The sequence below is a fragment of the Podarcis raffonei genome, chromosome 3 (genome assembly GCF_027172205.1).
Source record: "Podarcis raffonei isolate rPodRaf1 chromosome 3, rPodRaf1.pri, whole genome shotgun sequence".
Classification (NCBI taxonomy): Eukaryota; Metazoa; Chordata; class Lepidosauria; order Squamata; family Lacertidae; genus Podarcis; species Podarcis raffonei.
Window position 1 is genome coordinate 32,092,116 of NC_070604.1, and position 12,328 is coordinate 32,104,443.

Here is a 12,328-nt window from a genome sequence, read left to right on the forward strand (position 1 = left end):
CAAAGCTGGGAACAACCCAATACCCCTTCGGCTCCAAGGTTTACTTAGAATGCCATGGAGAGATGGACTGGGAAGTCCTAGGAAAAGGGATAATATATGGATATTGGATGATGATAATGATGATGATGATGATGATGATGATGATGATTTATTACTTATACCCCACCCATCTGGCTGTGTTTCCCCAGTGTATATGTCATAAAAATGCATAAATGATTTTTTGAAAAATAAAACAAATTTTATTTTATTCACCACAATAACCCCCAAATGGCATACATTTGCTACGAAAGAGTCACACAGCGTTTCAAAATGTTCATATTATGAATGGTTGCAGATGTTTCTTTGGGTGCAGTAGTTTGATCATGCTAAAATTAGCTGTGCTTTAGACTGAGGGGACTATAATACCTGCCTTTGTTCCCCTTGCAATCAGATTGCAGTTTGCTATGTCAGCTCCCGACCTCATTCTCTGAATGTGACTTGCTCTGATATGATATTCAGTGGACTACTGCTGTACCTCTGTGATTCCTTTGTGGTAGCAAGCTTCTTGAAGAAATTCCACTTTCTGAAAGGTAAGAACCAAGTATTGCTGACACACCAAGCTATGACTTGTTTCTGACATCTTTGCTGTGAGAAAGAGGGCGGAGGGGACATTCTGATCCATGCCTAACTAACATTTGTAGATATATTGATGCCAGTTTTGTTTTTGTTTTAGTTATTTAAAATATTTTGATGTCATAAAATGAACAGGTCGGAATTTTGTGCCACCATCACTCCCATTCACAACCTTGCTGCGGTTGGGAAGACTTGTATGTGTGATCCATAAAAAAGCTGTCTTCTACCAGGGCAAACTATCTAGCCCAAGGTTCCCCAATCTTTGGGTCTCCTGCTGGTTTTGGACTACAACTCCCATCATCCGTGACCACTGCTCCTGCTAGCTAGGAATGATGGGAGCTGTAATCCAAAAATAGCTGGAGACCCAAGTTTAGGAAACCATAATCCAGCCCAATTCCTGTTCTGGCAGATGCTCTCCAAGGTCTGAAGCCAAAGTCTTTCCCATCACCTACCTCCCCACCTTTTGAAGTGGAAATACCAGTGACTGAACATAAACAAACATTTTTCTGGCATTCAAAATCCAGCAAACATTAAGAATTCAGATTTGCATCCTTGGTGCCAAACATAATGCTTATGAGAAAGAGGAGCTCCTGGGAAAAGGGGCTGTTCAGTGCTGGGACAGATATTGCCTGGGGAGAAGGGAAATGTTTAGCAGGAGCCAGGGCATGGCACAAGGCCAAGTATTCACTCCAGTTGTCAGCAAGAGCTCTGAGTGTTCCAAAGATAATTTCATAATGCCTTACTCAACAAAGGGAGGAAGATTTAATAGGAGTAATTACTTTGCAAATGGGGGAAAGTGTGATTCCAATCCTATGGCAGATGTGGGCAGAAGGAGGGGCACATTAGCCACTTTCCAGTGGAACCCCTGGAAGTTGTGAGCAAAAAACCCTGGGCGGTCTATCCCCTTTAAGACTGCTTTCCCCCTTTGAATGGCACTTGTTGTTTTAAATTGTTATTTAATTGAGAGGTTAGATTTTAGGCCTATGTTGCTATCTATACTGACCTTATTGTTGCATGGAAGCATAGAATTGTAGAGTTGGAAAGGACCCTGAGGATCATCTAGTCCAGCCCCCTGCAATGCAGGAATATGCAGCTGTCCCATAAGGGGATTTGAACCTGCAACCTTAGTGTTATCAGCACTACGCTCTCACCAACTTAGCTATCCTGGCTGCAACTCAGTTTTATTTGCAGTTATGCACTCTATGATTGTAAGCCACTTGGGGCCTCTCCAAATGTCCTTTTCATCACCCACTCATGATTACCGTATTTTTCGCTCTATAAGACGCACCTGACCATAAAACACACCTAGTTTTTAGAGGAGGAAAACAAGAAAGCAACGCAAAGCCTCTTGAGCAAAGAGGCAGGAGCGCTCCCGCTGCGCTCAAAAGGCTTTGCGTTGCTTTCACTGAAGCCAGAAGAGCAAGAGGGATCGGTGCGCACCGATCCCTCTTGCTCTTTTGGCTTCTGGGATAGCTGTGCAGCCTCTTCAGGGCAGCGGGATGAAGGCTCCCCACTGCCCTGAAGAGGCTGCACACGGCTAAGCCAGAAGCTAGAACAGCGAGAGGGAGTGCTGCGCAGCGATCCCTCTCACTGTTCTGGCTTCTGGCTTAGCCGCGCAGCCTGCATTCACGCCATAAGACACACACACATTTCCCCTTACTTTTTAGGAGGGAAAAAGTGCGTCTTCTAGAGCAAAAAATATGGTATTTGTGCCCATGATGCTATCAGGGAGGCCAAAAACAAGATCCCATTTTCATTACTATTTGTGCCTGAAAACGTTTGGGGGTGGTTATACTGCTTCATTTCCAGTTAGTGAGTATCCTGTGTGCAGTGCATATCCATGCTGTTCACCGTGTTCTGGGTTTTTCTTTTGTCTCACTTTGGTTGCAATAATGTGGTAGTATTGGGGAAGCATCACAGGACTAATAAAGCAGAATAAATCCACTGTTGATGCGCTATTAACTGTTGCAGAATATACCTGCAATAAAACACTATTCTGGGAGGCCTTTGCAGACAGTTTTTTTTTGGAGCAGGAAATATAGAAAGTGATGCACACATGACAAAAACAACAGCAACCAACAACCTATAATAATGATAATTTCCACAGGTGCCACTTTATGCGTCATATGCCAAGACAGGAACTCGCTACGCCAAACAGTTGTCCGACTGGAACTCGAAGACGAATGGCAATTCCGGCTGAGAGACGAGTTCCAAACAGCCAACGCCAAAGAAGACAAGCCCCTCTTCTTTCTGACAGGACGGCACATTTGATGGGAAATGATCACGCAGCATAAGAAGCTGTCTTTTCTCTGACCAAATAAAATGAGTTGCATGAAAGAAAAGAGGGAGGGGGGAAGGAGAACTGAGCTGTTTACACGATGTTTGCAAAAGAAGCTGCTTTGTAGGAACAAAAGTTAGGCAATTTTGAAATATTTGTATTAAAGTTATATTTTATTTGACCAATTTATGTTTATAATTCCAAACTTTTGTTCGTACCCTTTTTGTAATTTAATGAACTTGAGAAAGTAACTCCCGTTATATTGAGGATGGAGCTACTGCGTAATATTTCTGTTGTTTCCCCCTTTTTTGTTTTTGCTGTATATATATTATACAAACTGTTTCGGAACCAGACACTTGTGGCACAGCTTCAAAATTATGAGAGGTAGATGTAGATTCTCTCCTCCGTGTTTTTGTAAACCTAGGGTGCCAGCGTAGTAAAAAGAAAAGAGGAAGTTTCATTCTTAGAAAATTGCTGCTGATTAGCAAATATAGCATTGCTGATCTGCTCCATGTAGAGTGCTAAAGGCAAAATTAACTGGGATGTTCTCCAGTGCAAACCCCATGGAAATAAATAGAATGTGCTCAAGAGCATTCATTTCGTGACAGGTATACATAGGAGAACATCCCAGTGGAGAGTGCCTTTATATACTTATTATAATGAAAGCTTGCTTTCCATCCTAACCTCAGGACTGCTGGCTGCTTTGCATAATTTTTAAGAGGCAGGCTTTTTGTAATATGTAGAAATGTATTATAGTGACCTTTTCTGATTTATTGAGAATATTGAAAGCGGACGGTTGGAGTTGTTTTCAAAAGTCTGAATGTTTTAGTAGGTAGGAAGGCGTCTGAATGAAATGGTGATTAGCTAAAGGAAGTGTTAATATCAAATTGTTTTTTAAAAACAGATGGTTTGTTGCACTGCCCATCCTAAGACACCTCAGGTTTGCTGTGCAAATAAAAACAACACCTAGGGTGCATTTAATAGTTCTCTGATATTTAACAGCGCCCCTCATTAAGTGGTTTCTTGTTTGGGGTTTGAGGTTTCTTTTGTGGGAATACATAGAAATCAGTCTATCAGTAAAACTTTTCAAAAATAATAGTGAGGTAATACCTTAATTTTGAGTATGACCAACTAAAGCATCACAAAATATTTGTCAAACTTTCAAGTATCTCAGAGCTTTTTCAGCTGGATGTTAAACAAAACAAGTGTCCCCTTTTTGCCTTCCCCAAAATTGGGAGGAGGGATTTGGGGGGGGGAGGAGGGCCTAAGGGTTAAATACCATCTCCCCACTCACTTGACTCCTGGTCATGATTCCCTTGCCAACTTTAGAAAAGAAATGGAAAAGAAGAAATGCTATTGGAAACGGAACAATGAAAGTTGATTCTTCAAGGGGATAGAAGCGCCATAGAGAAGGAAATGGCTGGAGCGATCTATACCAGCCCCAAACATACTGCACCTGCTCTGCTGTCTTTTCACTATACTAAAAAAAAAGGGGGAGTTTCTGAGCTTGTGGGGAGGGGAAGGAAACAGGGGAAAGGTGTTTTGATCCTGATACCATGCAGATTCCCCATAAAAAGAAAAGCAGCCTTGATTTGATTAGATAGTGCTGGATGCGAAACGAGTTGCAGATTGAACCAAGAGGTACTGAGACAAAGAGGCAATGGCTGTCCCATCCCTGAAACTGTAGAAGTTAGCAGTGGTTCAGATCTGCCTCTTTCACTAGGTGGAACACATAGAGGCAGTAGGGGCCCATGCAGTGGGGCAGAGCTGCAGAACCACCTTCTTAACACTGGTACTGCCACTGCTTACCTGGTTGGGGACTGGGGTTGGAAGGTGGCAAGGTTGGGGGCGTGTGAGTGCAGCGGTAGGAGCATTCCCGAACATGCCCCCCTCCCCACCTTAGATAAGCAGCACCAATGCCAGTATTGGGAGAGCTGTTCCACTCTACCACATGTGCTGTAATTGTGCAGATCCTTTGTAAGGCAAAGAGCACAAGTAAGAGGGAAATTAAAGGTAAAGGTAAAGGGACCCCTGACCATTAGGTCCAGTCGTGGCCGACTCTGGGGTTGCGGCGCTCATCTCGCTTTATTGGCCGAGGGAGCCGGCATACAGCTTCCGGGTCATGTGGCCAGCATGACTAAGCCGCTTCTGGCGAACCAGAGCAGCGCACGGAAACGCCGTTTACCTTCCCACCGGAGCAGTACCTATTTATCTACTTGCACTTCGTGCTTTCGAACTGCTAGGTTGGCAGGAGCAGGGACCGAGCAACGGGAGTTCACCCCATCGCGGGGATTCGAACCGCCGAGCTTCTGATCGGCAAGTCCTAGGCTCTGTGGTTTAACCCACAGCGCCACCCGCGTCCCTTAAGAGGGAAATTAGCTGGAAACTAATTTTGAGCTGGCCTTAAAGCACACAAATGACAATTGTGAAATTGTAAGTAGGATCCTCCGTAGGTCGAAAGACATGCACCTGCTGCTTAATCCCTGTATTGAAACTCCTGTACTGTTTATGGCACTCCAACTTTGTCCAACATTGTCCAAATATCCGTTCCACTTGTAGAGGGCTTTCCATCATTGCAGTGACCTGGATCCTCAACTTTCCATCCTCCTTTGGTTCCTGAGAGGAGGGAGAGGGCTGAGGCAACATGCCTTGATTTTACATAAACCTGTAGATATTTTTAAAATGCTCTTTCAGTTTGACTGTGTGTCTCTTCCCTGCCCTGGCAGCTACTGTTGTTATAGAATATAGCCAAAGTTTGGGTTTTTCCTACATGGTCAAATCTTTTCTGTAGCAACTTTCCCCCCCAAAAGGAGTAATGTAACTCCCCTTCTCAGATCCCATGTTTCAGATCTGCTCTTACTGAGCCAGAGGGAAGACAATGGCATGGTTCCTCATCTAGGATATTGGCGTAACAATAAAAAAAAGAAATCCCTGTTCCTTCCTAATGTATTTATTAAGGGTGCTGGGGGTGGTTAGGACCATCTAGACAAGTACCATTGATCCTATTGTCACATATGAAAGAGCCTTCACAGTCATTGCATGGTTCTGACACCTATTTCATGTTGTAAATTCTCAGAGCTGGTGCAGTAGGCTTGGTCCAACAAAATTGGAGTTTCTTACTTGGCAGCATCTAGCCCAAGGGGGAAAATGAAGGGTCTCCCCCAAAGCTCACTATAAGTCAATGAACATTGACAGCTTTAGGTTTTGCCTGCTCAGATGAAATGTTATGGGTGGTGACTCTTCCACCTTATAAAAATGGTCATGTGGAAGTCTAATGGCTTGCTTTCATTTGAGGCTTAGACTTGGAACAATGAGCCTGCCACCGTGCCACAGATGGAAGTAGGAATACCCTGGGGTAACAGGGCATACCTCACAATGCACCAACTCATAGGAGGGAGGACCAAAACTATGTCCATGTGGTAGCTACTCTATCCAGCAAGCTGTTTTCGATCCCATCCTGATCAGCTTATGTAATGTGATTTGTCTTTTGTCTGGTTTGGTTACTCAGTTAATAAATATTTTCAGTTTTGGCTTTTGAAGTTGAATGCTTTTTTAACCTTGGCTCGCAAATAGTGATGGGAAGCCTTTCAAAAGAAACCAGAAAAATTGGGGAAAAACCACAGGTTTCCTCCCATTTCCCCCCAAAGGCTTTGGGGAAAAAAGGAAAAAGACCTGGTCGCCCCCCCCCATTTTTTCTGGGTTTTTTCCAGGTCTTCCCATCTCTACTCCCAAATCTTGATTACTCTTGAATGTGAAGTCAATAATGTTAAGTCTCTGTGCACACAAAAATAGGTACTTCTGAATATTTCTCCCACTCACCCCTAACCAATTTGATTGCACCACTAGTGGAGTTATTGCCAAATTAGGATAATATGGTTGTTGTTTTTTTAAAGTAAAATCAAGCTGAACTTGTTTGGGCATTGTGGTCAAATACTGAACTCCACAAAATGTATACAGTCACCATTATTTATTCAGCACTGACTCTGGGAATCAGCTTGTAACAGCTCACTATAAATAGTAACAGTAGTTATATAACCTGGTGGAAAGATTTCACATCCTTTACACATGGAACAACAGATGTATCAATAAAGATTAGTGCACCAGTCTGCATTTCGTTTCCATGAGTTATAATTATGGAGCTGACTTGATTGACTTAAGAGATGCATCAGGACAGAACGGACTGGGACATTTAACCAGAATTGGTGCAAAACAGAATCACAATGTGGGCATTTCAGCAGCGAGAGCTTTGACCCAGCGAGAAATCATTGCAGTTTTTAAGGATGCAAAGCATACTTCCAAAGGCAGATCTTAAATCAATTGTGACATTATTCACTCTGTTAGTGAAGTATTCTGCACATGCTAGGCTCTTCTTGAAAAAAATGAGAGGTTGGAACGAGCTCCTGCCTTCTCCCAACCAAGAGAGGCCAATGCAATGTCTGCATACATGCTGCCCTTGAGCTCCAAGGGAACTCTGGTAGCAGATTGAATCTCACAGGGTCAGCCTTTGGCTTCCTGAAATTAGTAGCTAAGCTGAAGGACCCATTGCTTGTTTCTTATCAGCCTGGATTCGTGTGTGTGTGTGTGTGTGTGTGTGTGTGTGTGTGTTTCATGATAGATTTCACCGCTTTTATTTTTCTACATTATCTGCTTTCTTCATTTGAAAATAGGCATGGTCTGTATTGCTCCTATGTTTCGTAACTTTGATTATGGGGTTTCTGTTTTTATTGCTCATTTTTATTTTTGATTTTGTGTTAATGAAGAATAATTATTAAAAAATCTGAGGGAAGCTTCCACCTTACAACTTAGAGCACTGGAGACTTGAATATAGAGGGTGTGCATCTTCTCAGTTCAGTGAACACGTCTGGGAATTGAGCAGCAAAATGGCGTCCGGGCTGATTTTTGCTGAATTGGCAAAATGTCTGGGGAAAGCCCAGACAAGTAGGACTATTATTATTATTTTTTTGCTGAGGCAAGGGGAGAGATGTTCCCCAACAAAAGCTCAACAACTTGGTCCAGATTTTCACTTTTGGGAATATGGCAACCCTAGCTAACAGCACACATTAATATTATGAGTGGCACTGCCCCCCTCTCATAGTTTACAGGATTGTGCCTGGAGAATTGACATTTATAAACTTTGCCACAGACATTTAGACAACTATTATGATGTTTAGTTATCTCTACAATTACTGTAGTTGTGGTGGTGCTTTTTATACAGGCCTGTGGGAGGAATTGGAGCAAATGGGATGTTGAGGGATTTATGCACCTGTGAACAGGCCCGTCAGAGACCTAAGGCCCTTTGCCTCAGGTTCATCTGCCATATTGGTGCTGGGTGTGTACACCATCATTATCTTTTTTTCCTTTTTTTTTTGAGGGGGGACTTCTTATTTTTTTCTGTGTTGTTTCTGGTAAGAAGGGAGACATGCAGGCAGGATCAGCTTCAGAACATGATGGGATGTTACTTCATGTTTTTGGGCACCATTGTGTGTGTTGGGAGTTGTGAGGGGAAAGTTGTTCCGAAACAGGTTCAACAGAAAACTGAGTCCCTGTGAATCCTTTTGCTAATCCTGCTTACATCGTTTCAGCAAAAAATGGAAGGGGAAAGCTCAACAGAAAGGGTTAGGGTTAGGGCTGCTTCACAGTGTACACCAATGAAACCAGAAAGGGTTAGGGTTAGGGTTTCTTCACAGTGTACACCAATGAAACCAGGAGGCTTGAGAAGAGCTTAACTTACAAGATCATGCTGATTATGCCTAAAAATATCCAGATGTGCTTAGGAAAAAAAATCTCTCACAGGAACTTGGCTGCCTGGACAGAAATGTGATTCTTCTAGCACATGAAAATGATCTGGATACAAGTGCCCTACCACCTGAGAATTATGGAGACCCAAATTATCAATTCCTTCCCAGTAGCAAATAATAATAATAATTTCTTCACTATCCCTAATATTCCTGTCAAAAGGAATTATGAAAATCATGGGCCCTAAATCAGCCTGCTGAGAAGCAAAAAAGGGGGAATGAGAAGGCTGCCAAAATGCTGTATTATGAAAACCATGGGCTCCATATCAGAGCTCTGTTAGCCTGCTTGATCATCTGGCCCTGGCTAAAATGGTCTTGATCTCTGTTGGAATAATACCACTAATAATAATAATAAAGTGAAGGGTCAATCTTTCTACAGACCACCTGAATGGACCTCATGGCCCATTGGTATGTGAATCTAGGCTAACTGAAAGCATTTCTGTTTGTGAAAGGTGGTCAGCCAATTTTTTATTTTTTGCTAACCCTACCCAGTGCAGTCCCTAAAAAGCTGCTTCTGAGTATGGAGACTCCAGGACAGTTTGCGACACAGTGCTGAAGGATGCAGTGTGGGCAGCGGGATCTGGATTTTTGTGTGTGGGAACCCAGATGCATTGCCTGATGCTAGCAGAAGTGTTTTCTGCCACTCCACAGAAGTCACCAACTGGATGATGCAAGCTTGCACCCCTTCCTCACCCCTAGTTGAAGTGTCAGTATCTGAACAGTCTAACTGAGGTGCATCTTACTGGAAGCTCCTCCCCCTGCATGTAGAAAGAAGAAGAAGATAAACACCTCCGTTTTTCAGGGAGGCTTATGACTTAACAAGGCTACTTGAGGCGTCAGTTGCGAAGTGAGTGTGCACCGGCTTACAGAGCTCATGTTTCTTGTCCTGGCTGAGGTTCCAAGAACTTGAGCAGGCTAAATTCGCAAGCAAACATGATCACAGGGAAATTACTTTCTCTGGATCTTTGTTGTCAACAACGCATTACTTAAAGGCAACATTTTTTAATTCCAACAGAAGCTTTAACAGCCACTGGGAAGAATATTTCTCTGGTAATGGAAGAAAGAGACCATCTCAAGATGCCATCTGAAGACACTGAGTCACCTTGGTCTTGGGTAAGGTCTTTAATCTAGAGTTTCAGGAATAGTGTGCTGAAGTTCGATTCTCCTCAGCCAGGTTTTTTTTTTTTTTAAAAAAATCTGATTGTTTACTTGGTTGTCTTCTTTTTTTTCCTGAGTAAAGATGGGATAATATAGTTGGGTGTAGTTGTTTTGTTTTTTAAGGTTTCCTCTTGGTTTTGTTTGTGATGCCATTCTTTGGGGCAAGCCCAGCTGTTGAAATGGCCCTTCCCCACACTTTATGTGGGGTAGATTGTAGTAGGACATCGCTGTAAGAGACATGCTGCATTGATTAGGCTTTAGACCGAATCACAAATTTAAAGGTTAGCAAGGCCTTTCCTCGTGATATTTGTACTCTTAATTTGGGAAGTTAACATTGCAGCTCTCTTTGCTCATAGAAGATGTGTACCATTCACACAGAAGAACTCTTCGGAGAGTGGTTGGTTGTGCATTGAAAGTTTTTTAACGTTTGATGTTTTACTGTGGTTTTATAATTTGTTGGAAGCCACCCAGAGTGGCTGGGACAACCAAACCTGATGGGCGGCATATAAATGATGATGATGAAGAAGAAAGGACTGCTCCTAGGTAATCATATGTGTTGACGTTCTCCATCTCAGAGAAGTGTGATCCTCTCTATCTATGTACCATTTATAAAACAGTCAAAGGAATGTATACAGTCCTGCAGCCTGCCTTCTTTCTTAGGTGGGAGAGCCACATTTCATTTCGGAGAGGGAGGCGCATAGCACCAAACCAGACTCCCTGCCACTCACAGGTGGAGGGGATATAAAGGTCAGGCCAGGGGAAGGAGAAGGGGAAGGCAGCAACGTCCCTGCTCATTCCTCCTCTGTGCAGACAGTGTGTTAGCTTACATAACGGGCTACTTAAGGGTCAAGTTAACAGAAAAATTAGTGTTTAGGATTTGGGAATGAATTAAGTTCAATCTGTTGAATTGTCTCACCTTTTTTGAGAGATCCCCAGAAATACCAGAGTCAGAAGTTTGACTTTGCCCAGAGCTATAGTTCTCTTTTACCTGTGGTTGGACTCCTTGTGTTCTGATTCTTTAGGAACTTAATTACTTTGGTAATGAGCTCCTGAGCTCAGCTCTGATACTGAATTACGTATCGCAGTTTTACACCCCTTAAAAAACAAAACAAAACACCACCTGTCCAAACTTGTCTAAGTTTAGGGAAAGAAGGAGATTTTAAAATGAATTTTTTTTTATATTGTTTGGATGTATAGTGCACCTAGGGAAGAACTGCTTGATTTGTGATGGTATTTAAACAAATAATCTTTTCCTTGTTAGAGATACATAAATAGAACGATCTACACATCAGAAACTTTAATAGCAGGTTGCGTATGACCACTCTTTGACTGTTCTGTCACATTTAGCAACACACCAACAACTGGAGTGGATTTTCACCAATATGGCAAAGTGCCATGCCCAGCTTTTAAAGCACAGCTGTGACGTCCAATTGTACAGATGCTTATTCTGCAACTGAAATGAATAGCAGTGGAGTCAGAAGCTTGCGCGTTAGGCTTACTCATCTCACTTCTATGGGGCTTTTCTTTGGAATGGCCGATGCACAATAACATAGCTCAGTTTAAGCACCTGTGCCTCTCACTTGGTTTCTTCATTTCCATTCTGGCTCAGGAAAACAGCAAGGGCATTTGGGTTGGTCATATAATATCAAGGTTCAGTTAAAGGGCACCGTGGACTTGGGCTGATTCATGTTCTAGGTTTAACATGTCTTTAGACCCTAAAACATGCGCTCTCTCCCTCTCCCTCCCCCTCCCCCTCTCCCTCCCTCTCTCTCTCTCCTCCACCCTAACAGAATTCAGACACAGAGACCCGCTCCTCTGTCCCTCTGTATCAGTCTTTGCCAACCCTGCACCCTCCAGCTGTTGTTGGATTATCCCCCCTCCCTGACTGTTGGTTGTGCTGGCTGGGGCAAATGGGAGTTGGAGTCTGAACAACATCTGGAGGGCACCAGCCTGGGGAAGGCTGCTCTGCATAACACAGAAATACCGAATCCCTATCAGAGGTGACCCATTTTAGTAAATGTACTGGCAGTGGGGTGAAGGGTGTGTGTGAGATAAAATCCAACTGACATTTCCACTATTTCTAAAAATATAACAACAACAACAGAACACAAGCTTTTAAACCAAGGCCCTGTCTAGACTTTGCATTTAAGCACTATTGTACCACTTTAAGCAGGGACGCGGGTGGTGCTGTGGGTTAAACCACAGAGCCTAGGACTTGCCGATCAGAAGGTCAGCAGTTTGAATCCCCGCAACGGGGTGAGCTCCCGTTGCTCGGTCCCTGCTCCTGCCAACCTAGCAGTTTGAAAGCACGTCAAAGTGCAAGTAGATAAATAGGTACCGCTCCGGCGGGAAGGTAAACGGCGTTTCCGTGCGCTGCTCTGGTTTGCCAGAAGCGACTTAGTCATGCTGGCCACATGACCCGGAAGCTATACACTGGGTCCCTCGGCCAATAAAGCGAGATGAGCGCCACAACCCCAGAGTTGGT

At 43.3% G+C, this 12,328-nt stretch overlaps 2 protein-coding genes across 15 annotated transcripts in view; both read left to right on the forward strand.

Moving 5' to 3' along the window:
* The window catches only part of GREB1 (growth regulating estrogen receptor binding 1), an 86,564-nt gene extending 82,698 nt beyond the window's left edge, over window positions 1–3,866 (forward strand). For all 13 annotated transcript variants that reach the window (XM_053381002.1, XM_053381010.1, XM_053381014.1 and 10 more), the window contains 2 exons: window positions 431–569; window positions 2,720–3,866. In XM_053381002.1, coding sequence (XP_053236977.1) covers window positions 431–569; window positions 2,720–2,883 — 303 coding nt within the window. In that variant the 3' untranslated portion in view covers window positions 2,884–3,866. The remainder of the gene's footprint in view (window positions 1–430; window positions 570–2,719) is intronic.
* A 5,696-nt stretch (window positions 3,867–9,562) lies between these two features.
* LPIN1 (lipin 1) overlaps window positions 9,563–12,328 on the forward strand; it is a 79,568-nt gene continuing 76,802 nt past the window's right edge. The window contains exon 1 of one of the 2 annotated variants that reach the window (XM_053381019.1): window positions 9,563–9,798. In XM_053381019.1, the coding sequence (XP_053236994.1) occupies window positions 9,739–9,798 (60 nt within the window). In that variant the 5' untranslated portion in view covers window positions 9,563–9,738. The remainder of the gene's footprint in view (window positions 9,799–12,328) is intronic. The other variant, XM_053381020.1, reaches the window with a different exon arrangement.